The 21707-nt window shown below is 37.3% G+C and overlaps 5 protein-coding genes across 5 annotated transcripts; all 5 read left to right on the top strand.

Annotated features, from left to right (window-relative positions):
• The first annotated feature begins 2978 nt into the window (after nt 1-2978).
• Nucleotides 2979-4068, top strand: LOC102235628 (trace amine-associated receptor 13c-like). The gene is made up of 2 exons (XM_023337568.1): nt 2979-3151; nt 3255-4068. The coding sequence occupies exons 1-2, from the start codon at nt 2979-2981 to the stop codon at nt 4066-4068; spliced, it is 987 nt and encodes a 328-aa protein (XP_023193336.1).
• A 2434-nt stretch (nt 4069-6502) lies between these two features.
• Nucleotides 6503-7592, top strand: LOC111609384 (trace amine-associated receptor 13c-like). The gene is made up of 2 exons (XM_023337619.1): nt 6503-6675; nt 6779-7592. Exons 1-2 carry the CDS (start codon nt 6503-6505, stop codon nt 7590-7592), a joined length of 987 nt encoding a protein of 328 aa, XP_023193387.1.
• Nucleotides 7593-9560: 1968 nt separating this feature from the next.
• On the top strand, nt 9561-10650 carry LOC102235468 (trace amine-associated receptor 13c-like). Its single transcript, XM_023337551.1, has 2 exons — nt 9561-9733; nt 9837-10650. Exons 1-2 carry the CDS (start codon nt 9561-9563, stop codon nt 10648-10650), a joined length of 987 nt encoding a protein of 328 aa, XP_023193319.1.
• A 5250-nt stretch (nt 10651-15900) lies between these two features.
• Nucleotides 15901-16990, top strand: LOC111609377 (trace amine-associated receptor 13c-like). Its single transcript, XM_023337541.1, has 2 exons — nt 15901-16073; nt 16177-16990. Exons 1-2 carry the CDS (start codon nt 15901-15903, stop codon nt 16988-16990), a joined length of 987 nt encoding a protein of 328 aa, XP_023193309.1.
• A 1803-nt stretch (nt 16991-18793) lies between these two features.
• Nucleotides 18794-19919, top strand: LOC111609381 (trace amine-associated receptor 13c-like). The gene is made up of 2 exons (XM_023337566.1): nt 18794-18966; nt 19106-19919. The coding sequence occupies exons 1-2, from the start codon at nt 18794-18796 to the stop codon at nt 19917-19919; spliced, it is 987 nt and encodes a 328-aa protein (XP_023193334.1).
• The last annotated feature ends 1788 nt before the right edge of the window (nt 19920-21707 follow it).

Below are 21707 nucleotides of genomic sequence, written 5' to 3'. Positions count from 1 at the left end.
CAGCCGGCCACACACACCGATTGATGGAACGGCGCTCCTTATATACCATCCAGGTCTGGGAGGCACCTCCCACAATCAAGGACCTAATGGAAAAGCAGCCTGCACTATACAGCACACACATACAACAGCACCGCAGGGGCGTCACACCTCGGAACGCTCTGTATGGCGGTCGAACTTGTGCTCTCAAGCTGAGGTACACAGCAGGGCCGGGTGAGTGTGTGCTTTATGTGGATTTCACATCTTTCTACCCATACGTAAATGCTACTTTTTATCCACTAGGCTACCCCACCATCATTTACAAAGATTTTGATGATCCCAACAACTACTTTGGTTTCATCAGAGCCACCGTTTATCCCCTACGGGGTCTGTTTTTTCCAGTTCTGCCCTACAAGACAGCTCGGGGTAAGCTAGTTTTCACTCTTTGCCGCACATGTGCAGAGATTAACAATCAAGCAGGGATCTGCACCCACGAGGTTGAGGCTCGGTCTCTGACAGGTGTTTGGGTGAGTGTGGAGTTTCAAAAAGCATTGCAATGTGGGTACTGTCTTGGAAAAATCACTGAGGTCTGGCACAAAAACCTCAGCCTTAGCAAAATTGAATTCAATACATGCTAAATTTTTCTGCAAGTTCATTCTTACCTGTGTGATTAGATGCGGTTTGACCAACAGGTTCCATATTGACGTAAATGTCCTCCGTCGCTTCAGACTGTGTGCTGGCTTTAAACATTGACTATAAAATCCACTGCAGTAGTGGAACTAAGTGAAAAACTGTGGGAAAGAGATGAGATGTCTGATGTTCAAAAAAAAGTAAACGTGTTTTAGAGATAACAACCAAATGAAGAAATTCATGAGCGCAGATTCAGTATTAGTTTTTTAAATATCTTACACAACATAAAATTATTGAAGGTTTCAATAGTTTCATGAGTTCATATTTGCTGATTCGGTTCTGTGTCAATGAATATTTATTTCTCCTTTTTCTTCATTTTCCTTCAGCTTGGTTAATCCTACTCATAATAAACACATTACACTTTTCCATGGGTGAAAAATAATTGACTCTTTCCATCTTTAAGATCACACAAAATTAAAAATAGTTTTCATCAGCTGCAAATGCAATTAATATATTATCCACAAATATACAATTGAATAAAATATATATATTTATCTACAAAATTTGTTTCCTACCTTTTTTATGCCTTAAGAAAATTTTTTTTTAAATTTGAAAAAAATCCTGACACAAAGGATCATATTCAAGCATGAAAGGGTTAACACGTTAACCTTGGATTTGCTATGTTGTATCTGTAACATAAACCATTCAAACATGTGAAGTCTCACTTTAGGCCTCATCTGATCATCCATATCTATTTCTGTGACCATCGACACTTTAAAGGGCCACATCACTCAAACTATAGGATAACAGTTATGTGTCTAAAAATGATTTTATCAGTCAAGTCAAATCAGTTTTTATTTCCACTGTGCCAAATTACATCAGTGTGAAAAAATGTTAAATGTTTAATTTTAGGAAGTAGTCAAGCTATAATATTTTATTGTTTAATAGGTAGTTTCATTAGTAGGTTTTCCACAAATGGCCCTTTTATGATCTTGATTTGCCGTATTTTTTCATATTAGACATAATAAAGAAAATAAAACCACAAAATAATGTATTCCCAGTTTCTTGCCCTGCTGGTTTCTTTCAATGCTAATGTTTAACTTAAATAAAGCTGAACAAGACTTTAACAGCTGCTTCCAGTCTAACACACAGATGAAAGTTTTAACATAATTACATGGTTTGAGGGAAACAGGAAGGATAAGAGCCTTCCTATCAGTAGTCATATATTGGATTTTTTTTTTACATTTCACACAATGCAACATGAATTATGCAGTGTTTTACTCCTGGTTCAGAATATCACCTGAATCTACTTTTTTATTACTTATTTTAAGTTGTTCTATGGGAGATGCCACTGTCCTAGACTTAAATTTACTGATTGATTTAAAGTGATTTTCATCGATCTATCTATCTATCTATCTATCTATCTATCTATCTATCTATCTATCTATCTATCTATCTATCTATCTATCTATCTATCTATCTATCTATCTATCTATCTATCTATCTATCTATCTATCTATCTATCTATCTATCTATCTATCTATCTATCTATCTATCTATCTATCTATCTATCTATCTATCTATCTATCTAGTAATGTGATGAGAACTCAGCGCTGTCATATCAACCATGTTTCTCAGAGTTGTGGTTTATCGCTGGCAGGTGAAACATTTCTACAGGTTTTGAAACCTCAGGACTTTTCCCACTGTTTAAGATGATTTTCTAATGCAATGATAGCAGAAGACCAGTATTCTGCTGCCCCAATGACACAGTGTCTGATGCAAGAGAGAAAATATTATCTAACTACTGATCAGCCTAATGTTGAAACTCTAATTGAAAACGTTAGAGCTAATGATCCAGCCAAGCAAAAATCAGTAATTCAGAAAAATGACTTTACTCGTCTTTTGAGCACAAATGGGAAACTAAAAATGAAGAAGTTTATCAGTGGACCAATACTGACAACTAGATGTTTAAATGAAGGATACAGCAGACAACTCATGGTAAACAAAGGACCTATAAAAACATGCCCTGCTAACTCACTGACCTACACTGACAACCACAAGATCTTCTGAGAGCTTAATTTAGGAGGAGAAAAGCAACACAATGGTTAAAATATTTAATTTGTTTCGATATTCAATTATGTTTCACAGGATTATTTTATAAAACTAGATAGTTTTTTCTTAGCGCTTTGCCATATTGTTAACTTATGCGCACAAGAAAAAGAACATGGCTTCAATGAGACTTAAAATTAAAGCATTAGAGAAAAGGCAGAAGAAGCAGAAATTCCCCAGAGAGATAAAGCAACAGAGGAGGGAGGACAGGAAAACATGTGTTACAGGACAGGATCAGATCAGAGAGCTGCAGCCGTCTGAGGATGGAGATCCAAGACAGAACTGATCTCTGTTTCCCACATCTCCTCAACAGCTCCTGCAGGAAGCCCACACTTCACTGGTCTGAAGCCGTTCTCCTGAACTCTGTGCTGCTCTTCATCTCACTGATCACTGTAGTGCTCAACCTCCTCATCATCATCTCAGTCTCACACTTCAGGCAAACAGCAGCTTCTCAGCTCAACCTACAGATTACGTTTTAAGAATGCTAGGCCATATTTATATGATAATTGATGTTCAATTGTGATTTTGTCTCCTTCCAGGCAGCTCCACACTCCTACAAACATCCTCCTCCTCTCTCTGGGTGTTTCAGACTTTTTTGTTGGTCTCCTGCTGATCCCATTAGAAATATTTAGATTTACATTCTGCTGGTTTCTTGGAGAAGCCATGTGTGTTTTCTTGTTTTTTTTTATTAATACCATCCTTGGCGTTTCGATCTGGAACATTGTCCTGATATCAGTCGACCGCTACGTAGCCATTTGTTACCCTCTGCATTACCCCACCAGAATCTCGTTGACCAGAGTCAAATATTGTGTTTGTCTGTGTTGGTTCTGTGCTTCTTCCTGTAGCTTTTTGTATGCAAAGGATGAGCTGATTCAGCCTGCCAGGAGAAATACCTGCATTGGAGAATGTAAATTTATCATAAGCTACATTCTAGGAACATTTGACCTCATTCTTAATTTCATACTTCCAGTAACCACCATCATAGTTCTGTATTTAAGAGTATTTGTGGTGGCTGTGTCTCAGGCTCGTGCCATGCGCTCTCACATTACAGTCGCCTCATTTCATTCAGCGACATCAGGAACAAAGAGATCAGAGTTAAAAGCAGCCAGGACTCTGGGGGTTCTAGTTGTTGTATATCTAATGTGTTACTGTCCATATTACTGCTACTCTTTAGTTGGGATTACTTTATCTAATACCCCTTATTCATTTTCTTTGTTTTTCCTTGGCTATGTTAACTCTTGTCTGAACCCTGTGATCTACGCCCTGTTCTACCCCTGGTTCAGAAAAGCTGTTAAAGTCATTGTTACTCTACAGATACTGCAGCCTGGCTCACATGAGGCCAACATACTGTGAAAACACTGAAGACTGATAATGAACAAAATAGGTCCATTATTTTGACTCTTTGAATTAGTAGTCTGAAAAACATAAATTCATTGGATTTTTTTGCTCTAAATTAATAGATTAAATGTTTGCTGGTTGAGGGGAGGTGGGGACAAAGAAAATTAGTTGAGCATAAAATACTTTTCTCTGCTGTAAAATGTTAGACGTTATCGCTTTTGAATATTGGACAAAGTTCCTTTCACTTTCACACATTAGCCCTTTCATGCACAGTGGTCACTAAAGTGGACAGCTATCTAAAAGCCATTTTCTTCTGCTTCTTGTGGATTTTTATGTTACAAATGCACACAGACCACTGAAGTGGACACTGATGCATCATAAAATACATTGTTAACTACTGGCCATCAGCTGCAAATGCAAGATTTTTTTGTTTTGTAAAATCCAATATGGCCGACAGACAAAGAAGCATGCCGAATGACCTGGTCCCTCCTTCTACTGTAGAAGACTCTTGCAGGTAAAAAAAACATTTATTGTGACATCAGATAACCCCTGAAGAACAATACTACTGATGTATTTTTGAAATAACAACTTTGGATGTGGAGAAAATTACAATTAACATATTATCCACAAATATACAATTGAATAAATATATATATATTTTTTTTTTACAAAATTTGTTTCCTACCTTTTTTATGCTTTAAGAAAACATTTTTAAAAATTTGAAAAAAATCCTGACACAAAGGATCATATTCAAGCATGAAAGGGTTAACACATTAACCTTGGATTTGCTATGTTGTATCTGTAACATAAACCATTTAAACATGTGAAGTCTCACTTTAGGCCACATCTGATCATCCATATCTATGTCTGTGACCATCGACACTTTAAAGGGCCACATCACTCAAACTATAGGATAACAGTTATGTGTCTAAAAATGATTTTATCAGTCAAATCATATCAGTTTTTATTTCCACTGTGCCAAATTACATCAGTGTGAAAAAATGTTAAATGTTTAATTTTAGGAAGTAGTCAAGCTATAATATTTTAATGTTTAATAGGTAGTTTCATTAGTAGGTTTTCCACAAATGGCCCTTTTATGATCTTGATTTGCCGTATTTTTTCATGTTAGACATAATAAAGAAAATAAAACCACAAAATAATGTATTCCCAGTTTCTTGCCCTGCTGGTTTCTTTCAATGCTAATGTTTAACTTAAATAAAGCTGAACAAGATTTTAACAGCTGCTTCCAGTCTAACACACAGATGAAAGTTTTAACATAATTACATGGATTGAGGGAAATAGGAAGGATAAGAGCCTTCCTATCAATTGTCAAATATTGGATTTTATTTTTTTACATTTCACACAATACAACATGAATTATGCAGTGTTTTACTCTTGGTTCAGAATATCACCTGAAAGTACTTTTTTATTACTTATTTTAAGTTGTTCTGTGGGAGATGCCACTGTCCTAGACTTAAATTTACTGATTGATTTAAAGGGATTTTCATCTATCTATCTATCTATCTATCTATCTATCTATCTATCTATCTATCTATCTATCTATCTATCTATCTATCTATCTATCTATCTATCTATCTATCTATCTATCTATCTATCTATCTATCTATCTATCTATCTATCTATCTATCTATCTATCTATCTATCTAGTAATCTGATGAGAACTCAGCGCTGTCATATCAACCATGTTTCTCAGAGTTGTGGTTTATCGCTGGCAGGTGAAACATTTCTACAGGTTTTGAAACCTCAGGACTTTTCCCACTGTTTAAGATGATTTTCTAATGCAATGATAGCAGAAGACCAGTATTCTGCTGCCCCAATGACACAGTGTCTGATGTAAGACAGAAAATATTCTCTAACTACTGATCAGCCTAATGTTGAAACTCTAATTGAAAACGTTGGAGCTAATTGATCCGGCCAAGCAAAAATCAGAAATTCAGCAAAATGACTTTACTCGTCTTTTGAGCACAAATGGGAAACTAAAAATGAAGAAGTTTATCAGTGGACCAATACTGACAACTTGATGTGGAAATGAAAGATACAGCAGACTGCTCATGGTAAACAAAGGGCCTATAAAAACATGCCCTGCTAACTCACTGTCCTTCACTGACAACCACAGGATCTTCTGAGAGCTTTATTTAGGAGGAGAAACGCAATAAAATGGTTAAAATATTTAATTTGTTTCGATATTCAATTATGTTCACAGGATTATTTTATATAAACTAGATAGTTTTTTCTTAGCGCTTTGCCATATTGTTAACTTATGCGCACAAGAAAAAGAACATGGCTTCAATGAGACTTAAAATTAAAGCATTAGAGAAAAGGCTGAAGAAGCAGAAATTCCCCAGAGAGATAAAGCAACAGAGGAGTTAAGGTAGAAAAACATGTGCTACAGGACAGGATCAGATCAGAGAGCTGCAGCCGTCTGAGGATGGAGATCCAAGACAGAACTGATCTCTGTTTCCCACATCTCCTCAACAGCTCCTGCAGGAAGCCCACACTTCACTGGTCTGAAGCCGTTCTCCTGAACTCTGTGCTGCTCTTCATCTCACTGATCACTGTAGTGCTCAACCTCCTCATCATCATCTCAGTCTCACACTTCAGGCAAACAGCAGCTTCTCAGCTCAACCTACAGATTAAGTTTTAAGAATGCTAGGCAATATTTATATGATAATTGATGTTCAATTGTGATTTTGTCTCCTTCCAGGCAACTCCACACTCCTACAAACATCCTCCTCCTCTCTCTGGGTGTTTCAGACTTTTTTGTTGGTCTCCTGCTGATGCCTTTTGAAATCTACAGATTTACTTTCTGCTGGTTTCTTGGAGACGCCATGTGTGTTTTTTTGTTTTTATTGATTGGTACCATCAGCTGTGCTACAATGTGGAACATTGTCCTGATATCAGTCGACCGCTACGTAGCCATTTGTTACCCTCTGCATTACCCCACCAGAATCTCGTTGACGAGAGTCAAATATTGTGTTTGTCTGTGTTGGTTCTGTGCTTCTTCCTGCAGCTTTTTCTATGCAAAGGATGAGCTGATTCAGTCTGGCAGTAGTAAATCCTGCATTGGAGAATGTAAATTTATCTTAAGTTACATACTAGGAACATTTGACCTCATTTTTAATTTCATACTTCCAGTAACAACCATCATAGTTCTGTATTTGAGAGTATTTGTGGTGGCTGTGTCTCAGGCTCGTGCCATGCGCTCTCACATTACAGTCGCCTCGTTTCATTCAGTGACATCAGGAACAAAGAGATCAGAGTTAAAAGCAGCCAGGACTCTGGGGGTTCTAGTTGTTGTATATCTAATGTGTTACTGTCCATATTACTGTTACTCTTTAGTTGGGATTAGTTTAACTAATACCCCTTATTCATTTTCTTTGTTTTTCCTCGGCTATGTTAACTCTTGTCTGAACCCTGTGATCTACGCCCTGTTCTACCCCTGGTTCAGAAAAGCTGTTAAAGTCATTGTTACTCTACAGATTCTGCAGCCTGGCTCACATGAGGCCAACATACTGTGAATACACTGAAGACTGACAAACAACAGATAACAAATTATTTTTTTTGTAAATTAAAAAAAAAAATTGTGACATCAAATAACCCCTGAAGAACAATACTACACACTTATTTTTGTAATAACAACTTTGGAGTTGGAGAAAATTACAATTAATATATTATCCACAAATATACAATTGAATAAAATATATATATTTTTTTACAAAATTTGTTTCCTACCTTTTTTATACCTTAAGAAAAAAAAATTGAAAAAAATCATGACACAAATACATGCATGAAAGGGTTAACACATTAACCTTGGATTTGCTATGTTGTATCTGTAACATAAACCATTTAAACATGTGAAGTCTCACTTTAGGCCACATCTGATCATCCATATCTATTTCTGTGACCATCGACACTTTAAAGGGCCACATCACTCAAACTATAGGATAACAGTTATGTGTCTAAAAATGATTTTATCAGTCAAGTCAAATCAATTTTTATTTCCACAGTGCCAAATTACATCAGTGTGAAAAAATGTTAAATATTTCATTTTATTAAGTTCTCAAGCTATAATATTTTAATGTTTAATAGGTAGTTTCATTACTAGGTTTTCCACAAATGGCCCTTTTATGATCTTGATTTGCCGTATTTTTTCATATTAGACATAATAAAGAAAATAAAACCACAAAATAATGTATTCCCAGTTTCTTGCCCTGCTGGTTTCTTTCAATGCTAATGTTTAACTTAAATAAAGCTGAACAAGACTTTAACAGCTGCTTCCAGTCTAACACACAGTAAAAAGTTTTAACATAATTACATGTATTGAGGGAAATAGGAAGGATAAGAGCCTTCCTATCAATAGTCATATATTGGATTTTATTTTTTACATTTCACACAATACAACATGAATTATGCAGTGTTTTACTCTTGGTTCAGAATATCACCTGAATCTACTTTTTTATAACTTATTTTAAGTTGTTCAATGGGAGATGCCACTGTCCTAGACTTAAATTACCTGATTGATTTAAAGTGATTTCATCTATCTATCTATCTATCTATCTATCTATCTATCTATCTATCTATCTATCTATCTATCTATCTATCTATCTATCTATCTATCTATCTATCTATCTATCTATCTATCTATCTATCTATCTATCTATCTATCTATCTATCTATCTATCTATCTATCTATCTATCTATCTAGTAATCTGATGAGAACTCAGCGCTGTCATATCAACCATGTTTCTCAGAGTTGTGGTTTATCGCTGGCAGGTGAAACATTTCTACAGGTTTTGAAACCTCAGGACTTTTCCCACTGTTTAAGATGATTTTCTAATGCAATGATAGCAGAAGACCAGTATTCTGCTGCCCCAATGACACAGTGTCTGATGTAAGACAGAAAATATTCTCTAACTACTGATCAGCCTAATGTTGAAACTCTAATTGAAAACGTTGGAGCTAATTGATCCGGCCAAGCAAAAATCAGAAATTCAGCAAAATGACTTTACTCGTCTTTTGAGCACAAATGGGAAACTAAAAATGAAGAAGTTTATCAGTGGACCAATACTGACAACTTGATGTGGAAATGAAAGATACAGCAGACTGCTCATGGTAAACAAAGGGCCTATAAAAACATGCCCTGCTAACTCACTGTCCTTCACTGACAACCACAGGATCTTCTGAGAGCTTTATTTAGGAGGAGAAACGCAATAAAATGGTTAAAATATTTAATTTGTTTCGATATTCAATTATGTTCACAGGATTATTTTATATAAACTAGATAGTTTTTTCTTAGCGCTTTGCCATATTGTTAACTTATGCGCACAAGAAAAAGAACATGGCTTCAATGAGACTTAAAATTAAAGCATTAGAGAAAAGGCTGAAGAAGCAGAAATTCCCCAGAGAGATAAAGCAACAGAGGAGGGAGGACAGGAAAACATGTGTTACAGGACAGGATCAGATCAGAGAGCTGCAGCCGTCTGAGGATGGAGATCCAAGACAGAACTGATCTCTGTTTCCCACATCTCCTCAACAGCTCCTGCAGGAAGCCCACACTTCACTGGTCTGAAGCCGTTCTCCTGAACTCTGTGCTGCTCTTCATCTCACTGATCACTGTAGTGCTCAACCTCCTCATCATCATCTCAGTCTCACACTTCAGGCAAACAGCAGCTTCTCAGCTCAACCTACAGATTAAGTTTTAAGAATGCTAGGACATATTTATATGATAATTGACATTCAATTGTGATTTTGTCTCCTTCCAGGCAGCTCCACACTCCTACAAACATCCTCCTCCTCTCTCTGGGTATTTCAGACTTTTTTGTTGGTCTCCTGCTGATGCCTTTTGAAATCTACAGATTTACATTCTGCTGGTTTCTTGGAGACAACATGTGTGTTTTGTTTTGGTTTTTGATTGGTACCATCAGTTATGCTTCAATCTGGAACATTGTCCTGATATCAGTCGACCGCAACGTAGCCATTTGTTACCCTCTGCATTACCCCACCAGAATCTTGTTGACCAGAGTCAAATATTGTGTTTGTCTGTGTTGGTTCTGTGCTTCTTCCTGCAGCCTTTTCTATGCAAAGGATGAGCTGATTCAGCCTGGCAGTAGTAAATCCTGCATTGGAGAATGTAAATTTACCATAAGCTACATTCTAGGAACATTTGACCTCATTTTTAATTTCATACTTCCAGTAACAACCATCATAGTTCTGTATTTGAGAGTATTTGTGGTGGCTGTGTCTCAGGCTCGTGCCATGCGCTCTCACATTACAGTCGCCTCGTTTCATTCAGCGACATCAGGAACAAAGAGATCAGAGTTAAAAGCAGCCAGGACTCTGGGGGTTCTAGTTGTTGTATATCTAATGTGTTACTGTCCATATTACTGCTACTCTTTAGTTGGGATTAGTTTAACTAATACCCCTTATGCATTTTCTTTGGTTTTCCTCTGCTATGTTAACTCTTGTCTGAACCCTGTGATCTACGCCCTGTTCTACCCCTGGTTCAGAAAAGCTGTTAAAGTCATTGTTACTCTACAGATTCTGCAGCCTGGCTCACATGAGGCCAACATACTGTGAATACACTGAAGACTGACAAACAACAGATAACAAATTATTTTTTTTGTAAATTAAAAAAAAAATTGTGACATCAAATAACCCCTGAAGAACAATACTACACACGTATTTTTGTAATAACAACTTTGGAGTTGGAGAAAATTACAATTAATATATTATCCACAAATATACAATTGAATAAAATATATATATTTTTTTACAAAATTTGTTTCCTACCTTTTTTATACCTTAAGAAAATAAAAAAATTGAAAAAAATCATGACACAAATACATGCATGAAAGGGTTAACACATTAACCTTGGATTTGCTATGTTGTATCTGTAACATAAACCATTTAAACATGTGAAGTCTCACTTTAGGCCACATCTGATCATCCATATCTATTTCTGTGACCATCGACACTTTAAAGGGCCACATCACTCAAACTATAGGATAACAGTTATGTGTCTAAAAATGATTTTATCAGTCAAGTCAAATCAGTTTTTATTTGCACAGTGCCAAATTGCGTTAGTGTGAAAATTTTTTTAAATGTTTAATTTTAGGAAGTAGTCAAGCTATAATATTTTAATGTTGAATAGGTAGTTTCATTAGTATGTTTTCCACAAATGGCCCTTTTATGATCTGGATTTGACGTATTTTTTCATGTTAGACATAATTAAGAAAATAAAACCACAATATAATATATTCCAAGTACAATGTTTCTTGCCCTGCTGGTTTCTTTCAATTCTAATGTTTAACTTAAATAAAGCTGAACAAGATTTTAACAGCTGCTACCAGTCTAACACACAGATAAAAGTTTTAACATAATTACAGGGATTGAGGGAAATAGGAAGGATAAGAGCCTTCCTATCAATTGTCAAATATTGGATTTTATTTTTTTACATTTCACACAATGCAACATGAATTATGCAGTGTTTTACTCTTGGTTCAGAATATCACCTGAATCTACTTTTTTATTACTTATTTTAAGTTGTTCTATGGGAGATGCCACTGTCCTAGACTTAAATTTACTGATTGATTTAAAGTGATTCTCATCTATCTATCTATCTATCTATCTATCTATCTATCTATCTATCTATCTATCTATCTATCTATCTATCTATCTATCTATCTATCTATCTATCTATCTATCTATCTATCTATCTATCTATCTATCTATCTATCTATCTATCTATCTATCTATCTATCTAGTAATGTGATGAGAACTCAACGCTGTCATATCAGCCATGTTAGAGAGACCTAATAAGCACCCTTCTGTCAAAATGTAATCTGATATTGATTGATGAGTAATTAATGACCCGTGACTAATTGATTTCAATTTCTGGTCACATTATGCCCCCCTGCATAATGTGGGGGGCATAACATCTGAACTCACTCCCCTGTTTTAAATGTTGATGTCAATGTGTTCTGTTTGTGTTTCGTGGCACAATAATGGCTGTACAGGTTGAACAGTCTTGGCCTTTTCCTCACAGAGGAGTTTTAGATTTAAATAAAAGGATTAACTGTGGTAACTGGTGCAGACCTGTTTTACAACCACGACAAAACACATACATTTAGAATATTTCAGTAACAGTGATAGTGTAATTTATTTTGAAATAAATTACACTATCCAGGATAGTTTTCTGCAACTATAAGTTCCCAGGTTCTATCCACGCTTTTTGACTGCAAGTAAAGAAAATTCTCTATTAATATATTTGTTAATATATTAATATATGATATTATTAAGCATCAAGCTTAATAATGATGTTTCCTTTAGATTCAATCTCAGAAGATTCAGACATTGTCTTAGAATCGGAATTTATAAGCGGTAAGTTTGTTTTCACCATACCTTTTGTCTTCGTAGTCAGAGTTGTAAAATAATTAAAAATATTATTTACTTACAGATCTTGCCAATAATCAGGAGACACACCAGAACCATACAGGATTAGACAATACAAACGGTAATTTTGTTATTTTTAGTACCTCTGTAACCAGTTGTAAAAGTGAGAAAATAAACCTTTACTCTAAGTTTTTACAGATATCCAGGAGAATCGCAGAGAGAACCGTTTGTCTCTGAATAAAAAAAAAGACCCTGAAGCCATCAGATCATCATCACAGTCGGTGAATGCAGCTCCGACACCATCCGGGTCCGGTTCCGTACAGACAGGAGTACAGAGTAAGTTTTTTTTAAAATAGTAGCCTATCTGAACCAATCAGGAATTTCTTTTTGTTGCTTTTTTTTTAAATTAACGTATTTATGTATTTTTTTATTTTACAGGCTTAACCCATAATGAGGACGCTGTAATCATCATTTCATCCGACTCTGAGGATGATATGGTCCTTGACTTCCCTTCAGGACAGGCTGTTGACTCGAACCAGGTTTACAACATTACCCCAAAAGCAGAACCAAGGCCAGACACAGAACAGGTACCAGGACCAGAACCGGAACTGCTACCTGAGAGGGCTACTGATTCTCTCCACCTAGGTGAGTTTTATTATTTGTTTTGGATAAATAATTCCTTTTTATTACACATGCACTATTAGTGTGTATTTATTTCCCCCCATACTACTAAAAAAAAACAAAAAAACTGACAAGTCCCCGAGAGCCACGTTCTTGTAAAGTTGTCTTATTCAGTTCAGTTTGTCTTATTGTAAATTTAAAGGGCAATGTTTGTTCACTGCCCCTCTAGCATGCTACATGCTTTTTTTGCAGAGTAGTACTACTTTCAGAAAGGGTGGTTCCCAAAAAGCATAGTCTTGTCCTGATTCCCCAGTAGTGTTTGCAAACAAGGCTGCGTGTGTGTGTGTGGATGTGTGTGTGTTGGTATATGTGATTTAGAAGGATATTTTAGGTACATGTGATTTAGCAGGACATTTTGGGTACATGTGATTTAGCAGGACATTTTGGAAAACGGTGTCTGTCTAATGATGCAAAAAAAAAGTATCCCTCTAATTCACCAAAACCCATATAGGTGTGTGTGTGTGTGGGTGCGTGATCTCTCCACACCATAGTATAACTCGAAATATGTTTTCAAATGCTTTTCAGTAAAACATTGTTTAGAATTAAAGCAGCCTTACCTTACCGATTGTAATCAGTTATGATTAATCATGTTAATTATATTTCACAGCTTCCAGCACCAAAGAAATACGGAGGAGACTTGCAGCAGACAATCTGCAAGCCAGAGTTGTTTTACTCGAAGGACTGATTACAGGTATATTATTTGAATTTATCTAGTCAAATCACATCTCATAACTGTTAGAAGTTTATTCCCGATTATTTATTTATTACAGAATCTTTTCCGCTTCTGGAGAGACGTCCTGCTTGCAGACAAGGACGAGCTTTGAATCGCTACCAAGAAAAAGTTAAAATCCTGCTACAAGCCAGCAAAACAGTGCTGCATAATGTTTCCTCTGATGTAAAGGTGATTGAGAAATGATTTGTGTATGATTTGTCTCTTATAACTCAGTAAAGAATAGAAGACCAAGAAGCTAGAGTTGAATTATCTCAGTCAGATTATTCTCAACAAATTGCTAACACCATTCAGGTTCTACAAACACTTGCATTAGCATTGGATACTGAGGAAAATAGCCTTTCACAGAGCCCTGCTCTTAGCCCTGCTAGATCACCTGTTTTAAACCCAGCTGAAGTCTCAGACTATTTCAGACAAATTAATGATGCACTTCATGGTTTAAATAACTGTATATCTCCACAAAACTCACCCGTTGCCTCATTTGTGTTGGATGAAGCTTTTGAAAACACAGAATCACACTCCGGGTTACCATCTCAAACAGTTTCTGCAACAGTCGATGAAGCACAGCAACATGGAGGTAATCTAGACCATTGGTCCCCAACCACCGGTACCGGTCCGCGGACCAATTGGTACCAGGCCGCGCAAGAAATAATGAACTACTTCCGGATCATTATGAAAATCCTAAACCGGATTTTACCGGTTATGTCTTGCGCGTCAAAATTGAGGCAACTTGCAGCAGAATGAGTAACAAAACAATATCGGAGTACAGTGAACCCTCGTTATATCGTGGTTCACCTTTCATGGTTTCGCTGCTTCGCGGATTTGCATCATGCATGGTGTTCTGCATTCTGATTGGCTAAACAGTCTCTCCGCTTCTTCTCTACCTGTGTGTCAACAACGTTGCGGTTTAATATGTACACGTACGTAAAACAGCTTGTCATATTTAACATAATCGATGGTGGCATGTCGGTTTATAAGAATCTTTTTGCCCAGAAGAAAAAAGAGCGACAACAACTACTAATAACTATGTTCTTCTCTCGAAAAAAACACACCTGCACCGAAGGCTTTAGAAGAAAAAAAAAAATGCTACAGAGCGGAGTCAGGATGAAGCGGCTCAGTCAGAAGAATCTACTTTTTTATTACTTATTTTAAGTTGTTCTATGGGAGATGCCACTGTCCTAGATTTAAATTACCTGATTGATTTAAAGTGATTTTCATCTATCTATCTATCTATCTATCTATCTATCTATCTATCTATCTATCTATCTATCTATCTATCTATCTATCTATCTATCTATCTATCTATCTATCTATCTATCTATCTATCTATCTATCTATCTATCTATCTATCTATCTATCTATCTAGTAATGTGATGCAATGATAGCAGAAGACCAGTATTCTGCTGCCCCAATGACACAGTGTCTGATGTAAGAGAGAAAATATTCTCTAACTACTGATCAGTCTAATGTTGAAACTCTAATTGAAAATGTTGGAGCTAATTGATCCGGCCAAGCAAAAATCTTAAATTCAGAAAAATGACTTTACTCGTCTTTTGAGCACAAATGGGAAACTAAAAATGAAGAAGTTTATCAGTGGACCAATACTGACAACTAGATGCGGAAATGAAAGATACAGCAGACTGCTCATGGTAAACAAAGGGCCTATAAAAACATGCCCTGCTAACTCACTGACCTACACTGACAACCACAGGATCTTCTGAGAGCTTTATTTAGGAGGAGAAAAGCAATAAAATGGTTAAAATATCTAATTTGTTTCAATATTCAATTATGTTTCACAGGATTATTTTATATACACTAGATAGTTTTTTCTTAGCGCTTTGCCATATTGTTAACTTATGCGCACAAGAAAAAGAACATGGCTTCAATGAGACTTAAAATTAAAGCATTAGAGAAAAGGCAGAAGAAGCAGAAATTCCCCAGAGAGATAAAGCAACAGAGGAGGGAGGACAGGAAAACATGTGTTACAGGACAGGATCAGATCAGAGAGCTGCAGCCGTCTGAGGATGGAGATCCAAGACAGAACTGATCTCTGTTTCCCACATCTCCTCAACAGCTCCTGCAGGAAGCCCACACTTCACTGGTCTGAAGCCGTTCTCCTGAACTCTGTGCTGCTCTTCATCTCACTGATCACTGTAGTGCTCAACCTCCTCATCATCATCTCAGTCTCACACTTCAGGCAAACAGCAGCTTCTCAGCTCAACCTACAGATTAAGTTTTAAGAATGCTAGGCCATATTTATATGATAATTGATGTTCAATTGTGATTTTGTCTCCTTCCAGGCAGCTCCACACTCCTACAAACATCCTCCTCCTCTCTCTGGGTGTTTCAGACTTTTTTGTTGGTCTCCTGCTGATGCCTTTTGAAATATTTAGATTTACATTCTGCTGGATTCTTGGAGATGCCATGTGTGTTCTTTTTTTATTTTTTATTTTTACCATCATCTGTGCTTCGATCTGGAACATTGTCCTGATATCAGTCGACCGCTATGTAGCCATTTGTTACCCTCTGCATTACCCCACCAGAATCTCGTTGACGAGAGTCAAATATTGTGTTTGTCTGTGTTGGTTCTGTGCTTCTTCCTGCAGCTTTTTCTATGCAAAGGATGAGCTGATTCAGCCTGGCAGGAGAAATACCTGCATTGGAGAATGTATACATTATTTAAGCTATGCTGCAGGAATAAACGATCTAACTTTTAATTTCATATTTCCAGTAACAACCATCATAGTTCTGTATTTGAGAGTATTTGTGGTGGCTGTGTCTCAGGCTCGTGCCATGCGCTCTCACATTACAGTCGCCTCGTTTCATTCAGCGACATCAGGAACAAAGAGATCAGAGTTAAAAGCAGCCAGGACTCTGGGGGTTCTAGTTGTTGTATATCTAATGTGTTACTGTCCATATTACTGTTACTCTATAGTTGATGTTAATCTAACCAGTACCTCATATGTATCGATTTTGTGCTTTGTCTTTTACTCCAACTCCTGTTTAAATCCTGTGATCTACTCCCTGTTCTACCCCTGGTTCAGAAAAGCTGTTAAAATCATTGTTACTCTACAGATTCTGCAGCCTGGCTCACATGAGGCCAAGCTGCTGTAGATGATCTGTAAACATAATGAGACGACTGCTGACTTTCACAACTGAATGTCTGCTAGTCTTGGTTCTATTGGGGGACCAAAATTGCAACATTTTTGTCATTTTCAGCTGCTGTGTCAAACAATAGAAAAACCTTTTCCTCCCCTCTTGCCTGTGGGCGTTTCTGCTCCAATAACTATTGAAGGAAACCAGGTGAAAACCTCAGAAGACTCCGAGCGTAACTTCCTTCTTCACAAAATGTAAACAAAAATGAAGTGGTGTCAGATTTTTGTGGTTGTAGGATTTCTCTTCTTTCTTTGGTAAAAGACCATGAGCCATTTCTCCTGCTAGCATTAGACTCTCATGTTTGTTTTGGTTGTATGTACCCAGAATGCCCTGCACTACAGTCAGCTTCCTGCCTTTGGAGCGGTTTCTGGTCCGTTTGACGTTTACATACGCCAGAGTTTCTTCTATTCAAACTGGGTTCTAGGCGGACCGGAGTTTGCTGTTTTGATCCTCAGGGCTCACTGTCCTTCCAGTTTTAAAACAGCTTGTTTGTACATTAAACTATTAATGTGGATAAACTGTTTGAGTTTAACATGTCTCATGCAAAACTGTCAGAAATATTTATGGTTGCAGTCTCTGTTCCACGTGTTAATTTGTTGAACTAATTGTATTGTAAAAATAAAGTGTTATTAAATGTGGAATCTGTGTGAACATTTGAAGTCGCTCTGCTCTTCACCAGCAACAAAGACACAGTCTAACAATTTAAATAATGAAAGTTAAATCTGAAACATTTTTCTTTAAAATATTAAAATGTAAATATTTTAATATTTACTATATCATTGCTGCTGCTCCCTTAGTAACTATCTTTTCCAGCTCCTCCTTATTATGATAAATAAATAATTCTTAAAATCTCTGGGTTCATTAATTCTTTCGTTTATTCTCTAAAGTTAACCTGCCGTGTGTTTACACAAATGTGGACCCAACGTGGGTCAGGTGTGGGAGAGCACCTGCTGCCTTCATCCACATGTTTTGGTCCTTCCTTTCTCTGACTAATTCCTGGAAATCAATTTTCCGTACTACAGCTGAAGTTTTGAACTGTGAGAGCCGAACCCCTCCTCCGTCGTCATGGAGTCGCCCCAGAACTGGACTTATAATTATTATATAACAAAGCTAATTGCTAGCTTTAGCAACAGGCTCAGCTAGCTGCAGGGAGCAAGAAGGGAGTGTGAGCAGCACCACATGATATTGTGGTTGACAGCACTAAGGCCCTCCTCCTGGCTCTGATTGGTTGTTTCTGTTTATTTTACTGTCTGGGTTATCTCAAATGGCATTTTTTTTATTTGTGTTGTCTTTATTATACTTTGTGCAAATGTTATTTATTTCACTTCAGTTTAGTTTCGTGAGGGAATGTCTGCTGTTCAGGGATCATTTTTGGCTTAAACCTTTTATAATTGTATTGCTATGAATGGCTTTGTATGATATTTATCAACATATTGTTAATAATCAATAAAAATACATTTGAAACTTTCTAATTTCCCTCCATCTGGTTAAGAAACTCCTGCTGTGTTTGACTTCTGATTGCAGATTCGGGAAAAGGCTAAAGGACAATTTCACCTAATCTTTCAGAACCCTTAGGACGTTTTTAGCTTATAGCATGAATTAAAGATGTAAATTATGACCTAATAAAGAAGAGAAATGCATGTAATTATGTGGGGAAGAGGAAGCAGAAATTCCCCAGAGAGATAAAGCAACAGAGGAATTAAGGCAGGAAAACATGTGTTACAGGACAGGATCAGATCAGAGAGCTGCAGCCGTCTGAGGATGGAGATCCAAGACAGAACTGATCTCTGTTTCCCACATCTCCTCAACAGCTCCTGCAGGAAGCCCACATTTCACTGGTCTGAAGCCGTTCTCCTGAACTCTGTGCTGCTCTTCATCTCACTGATCACTGTAGTGCTCAACCTCCTCATCATCATCTCAGTCTCACACTTCAGGCAAATAGCAGCTTCTCAGCTCAACCTACACTAAACTTCCACCTTAGCATTTGGAAATGTATAGCTAAAAGGAAAAGGAATTAAAATGTAGATATTTTTTCGATATTTGATGCATAATTGTGATTTTGTCTCCTTCCAGGCAGCTCCACACTCCTACAAACATCCTCCTCGTCTCTCTGGGTGTTTCAGACTTTTTTGTTGGTCTCCTGCTGATGCCTTTTGAAATCTACAGATTTACATTCTGCTGGTTTCTTGGAGATGCCATGTGTGCTTTGTTTTGGTTTTTGATGTGTAACCTCATCAGTGCTTCAATTTGGAACATTGTTTTGATATCAGTTGACCGCTATATTGCTATATGCTACCCTCTGGATTACTCCAGGAAAATCTCGTTGACGAGAGTCAAATATTGTGTTTGTCTGTGTTGGTTCTGTGCTTCTTCCTGCACCTTTTTCTATTCAAATGATGTGATGGTTCAGTCTGGCAGGAGTAAATCCTGCATTGGAGAATGTAAATTTATCATAAACTACATTCTAGGAACATTTGACCTCATTTTTAATTTCATACTTCCAGTAACGACCATCATAGTTCTGTATTTGAGAGTATTTGTGGTGGCTGTGTCTCAGGCTCGTGCCATGCGCTCTCACATTACAGTCGTCACGTTTCATTCAGTGACATCAGGAACAAAGAAATCAGAGTTAAAAGCAGCCAGGACTCTGGGGGTTCTAGTTGTTGTATATCTAATGTGTTACTGTCCATATTACTGTTACTCTTTACTTGATGTTAATCTAACCAGTACCTCATATTCATCGGTTTTGTTTTTCCTCTTTTATTCCAACTCTTGTCTGAACCCTGTGATCTACGCCCTGTTCTACCCCTGGTTCAGAAAAGCCGTTAAAGTCATTGTTACTCTACAGATACTGCAGCCTGGCTCACGTGAGGCCAACATACTGTGAAAACACTGAAGACTGACTGACTTAAATCCCAGGAGCTCTAATTGATGTTTCTCATTACCATCCTGGAAATCATGAATAAACTGTCTTTTGTATGTGTCTTAGTTAAGGCAACTGTTACCTTTCTCTTTTTTTCTCAAATTTTCTATTTTTTGGCATTTAAGGCATACAACATAGAGAATCTGGTTGACTTTATGTGTCAAAGCAGTTCTGCTCTACAGAATCAACATCTCAAAATGGAGTCCTACTTGCACAATCGACTTCTTTAAGTCAAGACTGCATCCTGTATCAAAGTAGGCAGACATGGGGCATCATGCGGCGCAGTGGGTAGGGTGGTGCTCTTTGTTCAGTGGCTACAGACATTGTCACATCCGTCCCGACTTCGACGAATGTCCTCGGTCTGTTTGTTTCATGCCTTTGCCCCTTTCTCTCTTCTTGTTAGCTTACTTTCAATTAAAAGCCAATAGTACAAAAATTCTATAAAAGAGAAAACTATAAGTTGACTAACCTGGTTGCAGAAATACTTACCTGTGTTTGTATGACCCTTTGGAGTATAGGGGTGTGTGGGTGTGTGTTAACGAGCTTGCCATTGTTAGAGTGGTGAGAATGGTTCCTGGACTGCATCACTGAAGAATAGCAAAAGGCAGGAGGTCTGTGTGCTGCACTGCGCTCGCTACCTGCCTCCCTCCATCCCTCCCTCCCTCCCTCCCTCAATCAATCACACACTGACAGACAGACAGACAGACAGACAGATACGTCATCAGTGGTTGGCAATAGAAGCAGCTGCAGCAAAGTACGGGAAAATTTAGCCACATAAACGCCGTTCACAATCATCCACATATTTATAGTCACAGTTGGCAGGCAGACCAGAACAAGACCAGTTCAATAGGCCAATACTTCTAATAGAAGTTGGTAGGTCTGGGTTTAAAGTCATCTAATTGAGATAAAAGAGGGAATATTCAAGTATTTCCTTATGTCTTGCCAAGCTAACAAAGTACTATAAACTACCATGTTTTCCTTCAATGAATCCAATTGATCTAAGTTATTGATAAATGGGAGAGAACTTAACCTTCTAGGACAGCATGAAAAAGATTCAAGGCCCCGCCATAAGCAGGTGTCTCTACTAACGTAGACCAATTCGACATATCATTCTTAATGTTCTGAACTAGGGGGGAGTAGTTTGATGAGAATAAGTCTTTCAGATCAGGGGTAATAAAGATGCCCAAGTACTTGAAACTATTTTTAGATGTATGAAAAATAGGTTGTAGCACCATATCTTGGGGGATATTGAAAGGAAAAGCGACAGACTTGCCTAAATTAATTTTATAACCCGAAAGAGCACCAAATTTATCTATGGAACTAAATACAGCCGGGACCGATTTATTTGGGTTTTTCAGGTATAAAAGGACATCATCCACAAAAAGAGAGATCACCTGGTGATCTTCACCTATCCTAATTCCAGATATGTCTGGGTTAGATCTAATAGCCACAGCTAAAGGTTCAATGAACAACGTAAACAACAAAGGAGACAAGGGGCACCCCTGTCTACAACCCCTCTGAACAGAAAAGCCGTCTGACAGCAAACCATTAGTATTTACCATGGCTACTGGACTGGAATAGAAGGCTTTAATCATGTTAATAAAATTAGGGCCCATGCCAAATTTCTGTAAAACTAGGAATAAAAAGGGCCATTCTACCTGATCAAAGGCCTGTTCTGCATCAAAAGAGATAAGCAAAGCAGGGTCTTTATGTTGATTAAGATAATGAATGACGTTTAGAGCACGACGCACA

This window comes from Xiphophorus maculatus, chromosome 7 (assembly GCF_002775205.1).
Source record: "Xiphophorus maculatus strain JP 163 A chromosome 7, X_maculatus-5.0-male, whole genome shotgun sequence".
Lineage (NCBI taxonomy): Eukaryota > Metazoa > Chordata > Actinopteri > Cyprinodontiformes > Poeciliidae > Xiphophorus > Xiphophorus maculatus.
This window is presented reverse-complemented; position numbering and strand designations above follow the sequence as displayed.

Coding starts and splice junctions, on each gene's coding strand:
- LOC111609377 (XM_023337541.1), top strand. CDS start 15,901: ATGGAGATCCAAGACAGAACTGATCTCTGTTTCCCACATCTCCTCAAC. Junction 16,074..16,176: donor ATCTCAGTCTCACACTTCAG/GCAAACAGCAGC, acceptor GTCTCCTTCCAG/GCAGCTCCACACTCCTACAA.
- LOC102235468 (XM_023337551.1), top strand. CDS start 9,561: ATGGAGATCCAAGACAGAACTGATCTCTGTTTCCCACATCTCCTCAAC. Junction 9,734..9,836: donor ATCTCAGTCTCACACTTCAG/GCAAACAGCAGC, acceptor GTCTCCTTCCAG/GCAGCTCCACACTCCTACAA.
- LOC111609384 (XM_023337619.1), top strand. CDS start 6,503: ATGGAGATCCAAGACAGAACTGATCTCTGTTTCCCACATCTCCTCAAC. Junction 6,676..6,778: donor ATCTCAGTCTCACACTTCAG/GCAAACAGCAGC, acceptor GTCTCCTTCCAG/GCAACTCCACACTCCTACAA.
- LOC111609381 (XM_023337566.1), top strand. CDS start 18,794: ATGGAGATCCAAGACAGAACTGATCTCTGTTTCCCACATCTCCTCAAC. Junction 18,967..19,105: donor ATCTCAGTCTCACACTTCAG/GCAAATAGCAGC, acceptor GTCTCCTTCCAG/GCAGCTCCACACTCCTACAA.
- LOC102235628 (XM_023337568.1), top strand. CDS start 2,979: ATGGAGATCCAAGACAGAACTGATCTCTGTTTCCCACATCTCCTCAAC. Junction 3,152..3,254: donor ATCTCAGTCTCACACTTCAG/GCAAACAGCAGC, acceptor GTCTCCTTCCAG/GCAGCTCCACACTCCTACAA.